We start from the raw sequence: 14,048 nt of genomic DNA, 5'->3' as shown, positions 1-14,048 counted from the left end.
GGCTGCGGGGACTTACAAAGGAGAGATGCCACTCCGATCCCATCCACCGCTGCCCGTTCGCATCGCGGCACCGAAGTGCGAACTCATGGCTATACGTCGTCTGGTGGTGATCCTGGTAGCTACCAATTCCTACAGGCGCCCAAGGAGATCCCTCACGGATACGCGTGCGCGTACCCGAGACGGCGGCACACGGGCGCTCTCGAACCAGGCTGCGACGGCAGAGGCCTCTGGAACGGCGGGGAGGAGGCGTTCGGGGGCGAGATCTCGAAGCCGGACGTGGCTAGCTCGTGCGCCACTCCGACCAGACCTCCGAGGCCCGGCTCCTGCGGAGTTGGCTCGAGAACTGGAAAAGCAGGCATGGAAGCTGGTTAAGTATGCCACCCCGGCGAATCTTCGGGGGTTCGACACCTTCGAGCTCATCACCGCGGATCGGATTTGTACAGTGCGAAAGATCAGTTCGGCATGATGCCGAAAGGAAGAGCAGTTCGGCTACACCAAGCCGTACCCCAACGGAAATGCAATTGATCCATGCCACCCAAATATCGGACTTCACAAAGTTTAGTGGATCAGATGGTTCCAGCTCCATCGAGCATGTGAGCCGATATTTGGCACAGCTGGGCACGATCTCAGCATCAGACGAGCTGCGTGTGAGGTTCTTCGCACGATCCCTCCGGGATCGGCTTTCGAGGTGGGCCACACATCGCTGCCACCGAACTCAATCCAGGACTTAGACGGTTGGAAGAGCGGTTCCATGAGCGGTATCACTCGAAAGGCTTCCGGAGGCTGGCATTGCCGATCTAGCACAAGTACAGACGGAAAGCGTAAGGCTTGATGTCAGAATACATCAGCGCTTCGGGACCATTAGGAGCAGGTGCTGTCGGTTCACGTAAGTGAAAAAGAAGCAGTCGAGTTGGCGGTGGTGGGTCTCTCATCATCGATCAAGGACGTGGCCTCCCAAGCGGGAACTACCCTTCATTGGCACATGGTGCGAGAAGCTGTCAGCATATGAACAGCGCCACCCGAGATGTTTACGGGACAAATTCAAGCGTGCGGTGGCCCTGGTTGAGCCGGAACGAGGATGAAGGAGCTGCGGGAGATCGAGAGGTAGCGGTGGCTCAAGCCGGACACAGCTCTAGGAGCACCATTGTGCTGTGTGATATCATATACACTCTAGCAGGAGTAGAGGTTTTACCTCCATCGGAGGGCCTCGAACCTGGGTACGTCGCCGTGTCGCTCGTGCCCATACCCGCTTCCGGATACCGCCGTGAGATCTCTCAGGAGCCCCTTCGATTAGCCACCCTATGGCATATGCCGTGACGAGACCACGACACATGGTGGAGTATACTTACCATGGAGGGTGCCAGCCAGATCTCTCGTGCAATATCAACATGGTGGGACCTGGGCACCACTCTGGTAAGGACGGAGATGAGGGCAGCTGCTCTCATAGCAAAGACACAGAGGAAGCCGCTCCACGCGATCGACTCCGCCAAGACGGCAAGCGCTACGTCACGAGGGGAGAAGTGAAGAACATAAGATATCAGCGACCTCTCTCTGATCACCGCCTCAACAAGTATGTGAGTCAGTATGACCAACGCCGACGATACAACGACGATGATGAAACAGATCGTCTGGCTAGGGACGACAGGAGACGTCGTCGGCATGATCACGACGAGGAGCGATACGAGCGCCATGCCAAGGAAAAGTCGAGGGAGCAAAACGACGAGGATAGGCACCTGGGACCGCCCCTTCTTCGGACACTGCCTGGGATTCGGGAATGAGCCGATTGCCAACAATCGGCAATTGCCCGAAATGTAAACAAAGGAAGAAGGATGCAGCTAACGTGTCCGTGTTCAAGCGTCTAGGGCCTCTCCCGCCTCGGAACAAGCATGCTGAGTCCGCTCGGGTGGAAGATCTCGAGGAACTAGAGGACGATGATGAAGAAGATAAGTATCATCGGCCAAGGTGGTGCCCTGATGGGCTCAGCCGTTCCCAGAAGCGAAGGGTTCAGCGTCTGCGTGGGTTGGAGGAAGCTGAAAGGTTATACCTGCACACGTTGAGGAAGGCACGACCTGATCTGGCCGCCAAAATTCAGCGAACCCTGGACGAAGAAGGTCGGCCACAAAGAAAAGAGTGGCGCCCCAAGCAAAGGAAAGCCGATGATGAGACATCGGCTGGCACGAACATGGTCCTTATCCTCCCAACGGAGTATACTGCTCGAGGATTAAGCGATGCACTCAAGGTGGACGACGGTGAGCGCATCGACATGACAGGGGATGAAGTTAGGCTGGTCGTCCACTGGCTTAACCATGTAGCTGGAGCAAATCAATGAGCAAACGTGGCGAGGCTGATCCTTGTGATCGGCCCCAAAAATTTGTGGAGGGACATTACAAAACCTTCATCGAACAAGCAACATGGAGGCCGATTCCAGCAATCGGCCAAAATTATCCTCACCATCCATTCTGCCTGGGTTCAACGTTTGATCCAGCAGGGAATACCTAAAGAGCCGATACCATCAATTCTCTTGACAGAATCGGCTCGGGGGGGCACCTAGGTGGATAAAACACGAGGATATGAAGTAGGAGTATCTTGCAAACGCCCAGCAGCCCGAGATATTCTTTGATGATGGGTATTAAAGTGTGGGGGCCGATACATAAATCGGCCGTAAAAAAATTCAAATTTTTTTAAGAACAGCCGATGCGCAGACATCGACTTAAGGATAGAAAGCCGGTGCATGACCATCGACTCCAGAGGTACAACTGTTATAAGCAGAGATTCAATGGAATGCCAAGTACTCGAGTCCGCAATATCAGCTGGGGCGGTTTGAGGGATCATGACCCTGACCAATGCCCCTGACCAATGCCAGGAGCAGCCTGGACGTGCAGATCAGGTTAAGGATGGATTGCATCAGATCCGCCAAAGGAAAGGAGCCGATCTGACCAGCAAGGCGCAAGAAGTGGACTGAAGAGGCTCGTGGGGCAGCTCACCCCGAAGGTTCTCTCGCTGCGGGGAGCCGATGTTGTTGAAATCGGCTGGCTACGTCATGATTTGAGGCCAATGGCGGCACATTTGGCTGACTCGCCTTGATTAAGGCTCGGGGGCAGCTCGCCCTAAAAATCTTTGCTCTGGAGAGCCGATTTTGTTGGAATCGGCTGGCTCTACATCGCAACTGTTCTGAAGAGTGGTGTTTTTGTTACAGAGTCATCAGTTTTAGCATCCAAGACAGTTCCAGGGCTCTCTTAAAGACGCCTGCTCAAGACCAAATCGCCGACCTACTAAGATCGGGCCGTGCCATCGTCATCGGCGAGCTGGCTAACTTGGAGGGATGACTGAATTGGCATGTCTCGCGATTATCGTGAGAAACCGATGCGTTGCCATCGGTCATTAAGCATTGATTAGGCCAACGGTCGACAAAGTCGGATGAGGAAAAATCGGCTAAATCAGCATGAAAGAAATCGGCGAAATCAAGTTAAGGGAAATTCTTCATTAATATTGGGATTTCTTACAATGAAGAGCCGACTCGCTCAAAGAAGAAAGGAAGAACAAAAGAAGAGCCGATTGCTCAAGGGACTACTAATCCTACATAACTACTCCTCGCTAGCATCATCGTCGGCGTCGCCATCGGCGCTACTCGCCGGAGAATTCCTCGCCGTCTGCTGCCCCGGTCGTCGGCGGAGCTTCCTCCTCCTCGTCATCATCATCATCCTCGCTATCCGCCCAAGTGCGGAAGCGTTTCGTCGGCGGGTACCCAGCGGAGGAGGAGGAATCGTCTTCCTCCTCCTCCTCTTCTCCTTCCTCGTCGTCATCATCGTCCTTGCTGTCCGCCCACATGCGGGAGCGCTTCTTCGGCGGGAGCCTGGCGGAGGGGGAGGCCTTGGTCTTCTCTGCTTCTCCTTCTTTCTTCTCCTTGTCAGAGGAGATGGGGTTCGCCCCGGAGTGGAGGTCGTCCTCTTTCTTGTTCTTCGGCGATGATTGGAGGGGGAGGCCTGAGGGGGAAGAGGAAGAGGAAGACATTGCTACAGGGGGAGAGGGTTTTTTGGGCGCTGGTGGATAGAACAGAGCAAAGGGATGAAGTGGCGAACCGTTCGGCACAGATAAATAAAGGGGGTGTAGTGGAGATTTAATGCCGGGACGGTTCTCAAGGACGTGATGCCGAAATTAGCAATTCGTGCAGAGAAGCCAAGGGGGCGAGGCGAAATGATGGAAGATTCTGCGGCAGTCCTGCTCTGCCACGACATGACCCGACGAAAGAAAGCGTAATGATTTTGGAAATGACATTTCCAAAACCAGGGGGGCATGTGTTATCACCAGAATTTGACCGAGTCAGAGGTGGGCCGCGATCAAGATGGGCTTGAAGAATATATATAGAAGAAATACGTGAATCGGCCTTACATGCAAAGTTTGGGCTAGTTTGCCTTTGTATCTGTAACATATTAGGTTACGTGTCGGTTAGAAGTTAGAGTTTTACCCGTGCACGGTTAGGTGCACGCCTGAATTAGAAAGTCCCTTGGACTATAAATATGTATCTAGGGTTTATGAAATAAACAACAACCAACATTCAACACAAATCAATCTCGGCACATCGCCAACTCCTTCGTCTCGAGGGTTTCTCCGGTAAGCACCATGCTGCCTAGATCGCATCTTGCGATCTAGGCAGCACAAGCCTACCTACGTTGTTCATGCGTTGCTCGTGCTGAAGCCTTTTTGATGGCGAGCAACGTAGTTATCTTAGATGTGTTAGGGTTAGCATTGTTCTTCGTATCATATCCTGTCGTAGTGCAACCCTTATGCATCTAGCCGCCCTTACACCTATCTTAGGTGTAGGGGCGGCACCCCGCTTGATCATAGTTTAGTAGATCCGATCCGTTACGGTTGCTCCTTGTTCTTCAAGGATTAGTTTAATATCCGCAATAGTTAGGCCTTACAAAGGGTTGGAGGATCCAGCGGCGTGTAGGGTGTAGTTTGCTAGCCCTAGACAGGATGTTCCGGGGATCAACCTCGTGTTGGTTTTTAGGCCCTATCTAGGATCGGCTTACGATCACCGTACGCGAGCGCGAGGCCCAATCGTGAGTAGGATGATCCGATTATGCGGTGAAAACCCTAAATCGTCAGTAGATCGTTTTAGCTTTATCTTGATCAAGCGGGACCACCATATATTCGGACACCTTGTACGAATCATGGGTGGATCGGCTCTTTGAGCCGATTCACGAGATAACCCGAGAGCCGATCGAGGCTCGTATTTAACGTTTACGTGTATGCCATGCAGGAAACTAAGCGAGGCATCATCCAACACCTTCCCGACCAGGTATAGGTCAGGTGGCACGCCCTTGCGACGAGCATCGGACGTGTGACCGGAAGGCTTTGCGGGCCGTCGCTCCGAGGGACTGGGGCCAGCCGCAGCCCTAGTTGTTCCCGGCTCTACGGTGTTGCCAGTCGCTGCCCGCCGGTGGGTTTCTGACCGCAACAGAATCTTATTCTCCGGACCTGCTCGTGATGTCCTAGATCACATTCAAGACTCCGAACAATATTCGGTCTCCATCTAATATTCCATATCTACTTAAACAACATCGAACCTTAAGTGTGTCACCCTACGGTTCGCGAACTATGCAGACATTATCGAGACACCTCTCTGATCAATAACCAATAGCGGGACCTGGAGATCTATAATGGCTCCCACATATTCAATGATAACTTCGTGATCAAAAGAACCATTAACATACGATACCAATTCCCTTTCTCACGCGATAGTTTACTTATCCGAGGTTCGATCATCGGTATCTTCATACCTAGTTCAACCTCGTTAGAGATAAGTACTCTTTACCCGTACCCTGATATGACATCCCTTGTGACCTAGTCACATGTTTGTGATACGTCGCAAACGTATCTATAATTTTTGATGTTCCATGCTTGTTTTACACCAATTTATATATGTTTTGCTTCGTTGCACTTTTATACATTTCCGGGCACTAACCTATTAACAAGATGCCATAGTGCCAGTTCCCTGTTTTCTGATGTTTTGTATTTCAGAAAAAGATGTACAGGAAATATTCTTGGAATTGGACGAAACAAAAGCCGAAGTCACTATTTTTCCGTAACGAAGACAGAGTCCAGAGGGGGGGGGGGGTCGAAGAAAGGAATCAGGGCGGCCAGACCAACCCTAGGGCGCGGCCTGGCGTTGGCCCGTGCCTAGGGGTGGTATAGGGCCCCCTGGCCTCCACCGACCTCACCCTTCCGCCTATAAATGCCTCCCGACGCGAAAACCCTCAAAACAAGCTTCCGTCCACGAAAAGTTCCGTAGCTCCACCGTCGCGGAAGACAAGATCCGGGGAACAAAAGTCTCTGTTCCGGCATCCTGCCGGGATGGGGAATTGCCCCCAGAGCCATCTCCATCGACTCCACCGCCATCTTCATCACCGTTGCTGACTCCCATGATGAGGAGTGAGTATTTCTCCCCTGGAGCTGAGGGCTTTACCGGTAGCTATGTGGTCTATCTATCTCTCCTATGATATGATCTTTATGTGATCGTGAGCACTTCATTCTTCAACTATTGTGCTACTCAAGTGGTTTTATTATGTGATCTCCGGGGACACCTTGTCCAACGGTGTGAAGGTGACAGTGTGCACACCGTATTTGTTTCTTAAGCTTAATTTACAGAAATACTTATGAATTGTGGTGTCTAGTTAGTACCATCTTTGTATGCTCAAAGTGACAGCGTGGGGTTCCCATAGATTGCGAATGCGAACTTTAAGGAATGTTTATGCAGCCTACACAGTGAATTTGTGTTTATTATCAAACTGGATAGTGATTCAGGATAGCATAGTAAAGTGATAATACTATGTATTCAATTATTGTATCATTGTTGAGAGTGTCCACTAGTGAAAGTATGATCCCTAGGTCTTGTTTCCCAGCATTAAAACATCGTTTACAACCATTTCTGCTACATGTTTGCTTGCTGTCATTTTTATTTCAGATTGCAGTTACCACTCATATTCATCCATATTACTTGTAGTTCACTATCTCTATTCGCCGAACTAGTGCACATATACACCTGACAAGTGTATTGGGTGTGTTGGGGACACAAGAGACTTTTATCGTAATTGCAGGGTTGCTTGAGAGGGATATCTTTGACATCTACCTCCCTGAGTTCGATAAACCTTGGGTGATTCACTTAAGGAAAACTTGCTAGAGGACCAACACTGTCTAAAATGTTAGAAGCGTGCGTAGACATCAGCTTGCAAGCTAATTGGATGACATTACACCGAGAGGGCCCAGAATATATCTATCTGTCATTTGGATGGACAAGTCCCACTCCCACTCTTGATCCATGCGCTTCGACTCATACTTTCAGAATTCTTAATGCCACATTTATAACCACCTAATTACGAAGTGGCGATTGATGTCATCAAAACATCCATCCGATTTTGGTGATTAACATGATCTCATGGCCGAAGGATTAGGTTACTATGTATTTGAAAGCTTGTAGCAAAACGAACTTAATGACTAGATCTTATGTTATGCTTACTATGGGTGTGTGTCCATCACATCATTCTCCTAATGATATGATCTTGTTATTAATAACATCCAATGTTCATGATCAGGAAACCATGATCATCTATTAATCAACAAGCTAGCTCAACAAGAGGCTTACTAGGGACTCTTTTATGTTACAAAACACACAAGTATTAATATTTCCGGTTAATAGAATTATAGCATGGGATGCAAATATTTATCATAAACACAAAGATATAATAATAATAACCACTTTATTATTGCCTCTTGGGCATATCTTCAACACTCACATCATATGATTTTATTTCGGGGATGGGAAGACTAGAGAGTAAACAAATGGCAAGATGGGTCTAATTGAAGAAGAAAAAACCATGAGGTTTAAGCATGCGGGCTCCCTGATTACTCTGGTAGGAGTTAATACCAACTTGGAATCCTGCTCCTGTCAAAAAACTTGGAATCCTGCTCCATTGTGTCTGCCCAAGCATTACACATCTTAATTCAAAGAGGGGGTGTGTTTCAGGTGTTGGAATTACATAGTCTGGATGAAGAACCATCTATTTCCACTACAAAGATTCCATGTAACATCCAGCAGGTCCTCCAAGATTATAGAAAGATCTTTGAGGCACCCACTATACATTTTCACCATAGATAAAGTTCAACAATCACATCCCCTTAATGTCCGACACCACACCAGTTAATTGCAAGCCATGTAGATATTTACCTAATCAGAAAACTGAAATTGAGAAACACGTGAACGACCTGCTGGAAGAGGGATTATACAAGAAAGCACTAGTCCATCTGCCTCTCTAGTGATAGTTGTGCGTGAAAAGGATGGCACCTAGAGGTTTTGTGTAAATTATCGAGGCCTTAACTACTTTATAGTAAAGAATTAGTATCATATGCCTGTTGTGGATGAGCTCTTAGACGAGTTAGCCAGAGCTAAATTGTTTACAAAGATAGATCTTCGAGCAAGGTATCATCATATTTTTATTGGTGCCAAGTGATGGCACAACATAGCCATCAAGACATATTGCTATATTAGTTTCGACTTGGGCTCAATGTTCAAGAAAACTGTCTCAGTGTTTATGAACGCTATCCTAGTCTATAGTCCATCACTGATGAGTCAGTGCAACACCTTACACAGGTATTTTAGTTGTGCAAGAGAATCAACTACCAGTGAAGCTGAGCAAATGAACTCCTGCACAATCACAGTTTGAATACCTGATACATTTTGACCATGTAGCATGAATATCAACTTATCCAAGAAAAATCACGGTAGTTATGAATTGTCCTACGCCTCAGAATGATAAGAAAGTAGGAGTTTTTCTCATCGTATCAGGGTACAACAGAAAGCTCATCGAGAATTATAGTTTCATCAGTCGTAAAATGTCCAATTTGTTAAAGAAGGATACTACTTTTTCCTAGACATACAATGAACAACATGCTCTTGCCTCTCTCAAACTGAAAATGCTTGAAACACAAGTACTAGCATTGCCAGACTTTGCTCTGCTATTTATAGTACAAAGTGATGCTTGTAGCCAGGGTCTTGGCATTGTGCTAGCACAAAAAGGCCATCTCATTTTCTTATCTCAGGAAAGCCCTAGGACCAACTACCCAAATCATGTCAACATATGAGAAGGAGGTAGTGTCTTGCCATCCTTCCCGTTGTCGAAAAATGGCGTTCCTGCCTCCAGCAGGTGCCCTTCCCCATTATTATCATTGCTTCTTAATCCACATATCAGATTAGAAGCTCCCAAGAAAAATACAGCAAAAAACATTCCTAAAGCTCATGGGTTTCTAGTACGAATTGGTGTATTGAAAAGGGCAAGATAATCCCATAGCTGATGCCCTATCCAAGCAACCATCTGATAATTAACTATTCAACATATCTCTTTGTTAACAATGATGATTGTAAATCATTGCCGAAATATATTATCAGGATGATAAAAACCAAAAAATTATTGCAAGAACTCTCTGGTTACACCAAACCCTCGTGGCTACTCCCTCCACCATGGACTTATTTGATACAAAGATCAAATATGGTTGCGTGACAATACACAAGCACACAAATCCATTATTATACCTTTGCATGGAAGTGGTATTGGCGTCCATTTGGGCTTCTTGGTCCGATATCAAGGGATCAAGTCTCTATTTGCTTGGCCCTAGATGAAAGAGGACATCTACGGGTATGTGTTTCAAAACTCCACCTATCAACAAGAAAATATGAACATGTGTTAAAGGGCAGCGCCTCCTCCCACCATAGCGATGTTGGAGAGTATCCGACACCGCTTCCAGGGGCGCCCGTGGTGTTGCTCCTCAGGAGCAAGGACCTATGCTCGGGTCACCAATCTGAATAAAATTGCACCTACCTGCTAAGGTCGAAGGGTTTGTCATATTCGGGAAAATCCTCCACTCTGGCTGGCTCCGGCACCTCAGGGGAGCACTATGGCGAGATGGACTCCAATGTCGCATTGCTCTTATGCACTGGTGCTCCATGGCAGAGGTTCATGGTGTCCAAACATTCGGAAATGACCTCCCTGTGGCCGAAGCAAACAGATTTCTCATCGTTGATGCCCACACCTTCTCCCGCGATGATGGTGAGGCATGTCGTCTTGTGGCCATGTGCCTTCCAACGATGGGGTAAAAGGATCAACTCATCAACGATATTTGGAGCAGGCACATACATTACCGGTAACTGTAGTGCCAACTGTTAGTGCTCTCGCCCAAGTTTGAATCCACGACGCGATGCATGCTTGTGTAGTACATGATTGTGTGACACGTCATTGGGATGGATAGAATGAGGAAGCACATCGACACGAGTGCTACATAGGCAAGCTAGTTACCCATAAATAGAGGGGCATATATAGGAAGACATGCATACATCATCACTAGAAGGCAGTGAATATAAAATTAAAAAAACTTGTATTATTATCGGTGAAATGGTACAGAAGCTTGCCGCAAGCGGTCATGTTCACTGGACAGTAGAAAAAATAATACAGTTGGACGACTTGGTCACACTGTAGCAAGAGTAAGACAGTTCATTCATCACCATGTTATGAATGTCTATAATCATCATGGTTTCTATCACAAAAGCAAAGAGACCCAATAAATAAAAGGCTACACAAACACAAGCAGGGAAACGAAAACGGGTCACAATAGGCGACATGCATGCCTCCATGTGTGCAGACTCGCTCACGACCACCGGCACAACGCGCTGCAAAGAACATGTCAAAGAGCCGTCACAAATACCACGTACCCAACACAGAAAGCCATTCCAACGAACCCGTATTGACGTAACAATCCCTAGTGGAAGCAAGACTGAGTAGAAATGGGGACAATAGGCCTCTGCAATTGCCAAGCCAGGCGCACTAAAAACTGGACACACGGACCCCAACACGTGGCACCATTGGGAAGCGGTTTCTATCACGTGACACCTTGGACAACCGCATCCCAACACGTGGCACCGTTGGGAGCTGGATTCTAGCAAGCGGCAATGTTTACCGAAAACACAATACGTACCACATATGAGAGGATGCTTCATCAGTCGACGCATCCAAAATTCGACGCCCATATGGTAGAAGCAAATAAAGAGGCGGAAAAATAAGGCCATACAGGCATCTAGCCAAGCTAAACCGACACTACATGCATCATACTTTTCGCCACCCATGCAAACACGCCCATGGACACCGACACTAAAGCTAACCAAGACAACAAATGTTTTTGACGTAGCTAGATCGTCTCGTGCTTCTCTTCCTGAATCGGACCATAAAGCAGAAACAAAACACGCGATGGCTATAGACCATGCGATCAGTGTGCACATACAACCGATACTACTCCCATTGCATCCCAAATCACCGTATGTATCAACCGCAATTAATCCGCTCAGAAGGCAACACGGAAAAACTAAACCACCAATCCTACAAAACAAAATCGCATGCGGTGTACAGTGTCACACACGATAGAGGAAGAGAAACCATGTGGGACAAGCAGAAGCATTAGAACCGGCAAGAACAAACAACGCTAAGATTAAGCTACATGGACGGCGCCGGGAAGTGGAACCAGGATTAAATGTATTTTGATATAATATTTTTTTCTCGATTAGTGTTAGTGGTCTTATATAAAAAAAAAACTTATTTTTAATAGTGGTCATGTATACATGAACGCAGGGAGTAATATTTGCATCTCTGAGACATCAAACGCAAAGTACAAAATATCAATTGATGCATCCATAGATTCCATACAGACATGAAAGTAAAATAACCCAGTAAGAACATGAACAGGGTAAAAAAAACTCAGCGAGAAGGAGTGCCATCGGATCAAGAACAATATGACTAACACTCCACTCGTAGAACAGGAAAAAGAATCGGACACCGCCGAGAGATGCACGCTGCGCACACAACACAAGACCAAAGGACTAGTACTGTAACATCGTCATGGACACGGCCACGGCCAATGCCGCAAAAGCCGGGTACCCTGCGCTGACGATGCCGGCGCCGTTGGCGTTCGGCGCGGGCGCGCTCGTCGTGGCCCCTCCGTCCGACGTTGTCCCCGACGCGGCGGGGGGCGTCGAGGCTGTCTGGCCGTCCGCGCGCGGGGAAGCCGCTGCTGGCGCCGGCGCAGAGGCGGACGCGGCGGGCGCCGGGGAAGGGGCGTCAGAGGAGCGCGGCCGCTGCGTCTTGAGCACGCGGACGTTGAGCTTCTGGCCGGCGGCGCAGTGGCTCGGCACGCCGCATATGAAGAAGCGGTGGCCGGGGCTCTTGATGGTGACCTTGTCGTCGCCGGAGGTGTGCGTGGCAATGGGCGTCGAGTTGGTGCAGCTGTTGTAGTCTGCCTTCTTCACCTCCAGCACATTGTGGATGCCCTGCGGGTACTTGAACTCTGCGTGCATGGGATGGAACAAGCAGACACGCAAATCAGAACTATTTACCTTTTCATCATCACTTGGATGACACCAAACGGATGAGATGATCACGCAAAGTGCTAGAGGTGAACCAAAACGTGCATCATAAGGTAAGTAGATATGTCTACAAAAGGAATGAGCATGTGTAGAACACTTTCTTTTTGCACCAAAGCTAGCTAGCAAGGTGGTGAGAAAAGGCATGCTTCTGATTTACTCATGATTCAAAGTGCCAAAGTGCTTCACTTTACAACCAATGAGGAGTCCACAGTAGTATCCTGGCAGACGAAGCTACTCATTTAACAGTACCTTACAATTTGCAAATCATTTCCTAGCTGTTTCAGATTAATTTGCTACTGCTGAGAAAATAACCACATTTTAAGTGTGAAGTTGCAGCTAGCATGCTGGAACATCAGGGAATGCACAGTGCACACCGCAACGCAGTCCGAATGAATTTTTACTGATCTCTGATAAAAGTTCAGTCCGTGTGCTGACTAGCAGCCGATGAGAACAATAAATTGGGCATCCACAATTACAATTTGGTCTATGACATAGTAGTTTTATGATTCAGAGTTCACTAGCTCAGATGGTCCATTAATATAACTTCTTTTTTGTTTGAAGAAGCTACGGAGGGCGATCTGACCTACTGAACTTTATATTTCTGCTTCAGAGGTGTGGCAGTACAGAACAGTAATGCAGTTGCAGATCGACGGGGCGAGCTAAATTTATGGATCATGCCAATACTGTGCACAGGCATCACGAAGCCTCTGTGAACGGCTTTAAGAACCACCACACAAAACATGCAGTACTAATTGAGTGCGCAGTGAAATCGAAGTGAGTACAAAATGCTATATATTTTTTCCTAATTTTTCGTTTTTCATGGCATGGTTAAAAGCAAGATTCTTCCTCTAAACGCAACACAAGAAACAGATGAACGGTGCATTGTAAATCTACTCTTGTGACCGTTGTCATTCGTAAGAACTAAGAAGAGGGATGGCCATGTTTAGTCAACAACTCACAACAGGTACTACAGAACTAGTAGTACTCCTACTATATTAGTTGAACAACGATTTGCAGTATATAAGCCTCACATTTTCACTTCGATTTATTTTTCGAAGGAAAGTTTAAATTTCAGCAAGAATTCAGAAGTTTATTTGTCTACCTACTGAAGAGAAACAAAGACGTATTGTACCTCCTGAAAGTAATTTGAAATAGTCTGAAATGCAGAACTTGCCTATGATATCTCCCACATGGAAGGTGTTCTTCCCAGCCCAGTCGGTGTAGTTGACATTGCCGAGGATTGTCCACCCGGAGGCGCCGCCAACCTTGTAGACAGCCGCCGACGAGGTTGCCGCCATGCCGGCCAGCGCCAGCACCACGGCTATCACCGCGCTGCCTCCCTTGCGGTGCATCTCTGATCTCTCTCACTCACACACCCTCTGCTTCTTCGAGAGCTAGCAAAGCGTGAAGAGAGATGCCAAGAGCAGAGCACACGCAACGAATGGCAGCAAGCACTCGTCCGCTTCGAGTTGCTTGCACCAATGTGGCGCCAGCGCTTAGCATTTATAAAGTCCCTCATTTTCTGTATTGACTATTTTGCCCCTGACATCGTGTCTTCTTTTTGCTTGAGCAAATTGTACCTTTT

The 14,048-nt window shown here is 47.8% G+C and overlaps 1 protein-coding gene across 1 annotated transcript; it reads right to left on the bottom strand.

Moving 5' to 3' along the window:
• Nucleotides 1–11,920: 11,920 nt before the first annotated feature.
• LOC124697777 (blue copper protein-like) lies at nucleotides 11,921–13,815 on the bottom strand. Its single transcript, XM_047230319.1, has 2 exons — nucleotides 13,638–13,815; nucleotides 11,921–12,384 (listed from the first exon to the last, which is right to left on the bottom strand). Exons 1-2 carry the CDS (start codon nucleotides 13,813–13,815, stop codon nucleotides 11,921–11,923), a joined length of 642 nt encoding a protein of 213 aa, XP_047086275.1.
• Nucleotides 13,816–14,048: the final 233 nt, after the last annotated feature.

Source organism: Lolium rigidum, chromosome 3 (genome assembly GCF_022539505.1).
Source record: "Lolium rigidum isolate FL_2022 chromosome 3, APGP_CSIRO_Lrig_0.1, whole genome shotgun sequence".
NCBI classification, from domain to species: domain Eukaryota; kingdom Viridiplantae; phylum Streptophyta; class Magnoliopsida; order Poales; family Poaceae; genus Lolium; species Lolium rigidum.
This window is presented reverse-complemented; position numbering and strand designations above follow the sequence as displayed.

Coding starts and splice junctions, on each gene's coding strand:
- LOC124697777 (XM_047230319.1), bottom strand. CDS start 13,815: ATGCACCGCAAGGGAGGCAGCGCGGTGATAGCCGTGGTGCTGGCGCTG. Junction 12,385..13,637: donor CCATGTGGGAGATATCATAG/GCAAGTTCTGCA, acceptor CCATGCACGCAG/AGTTCAAGTACCCGCAGGGC.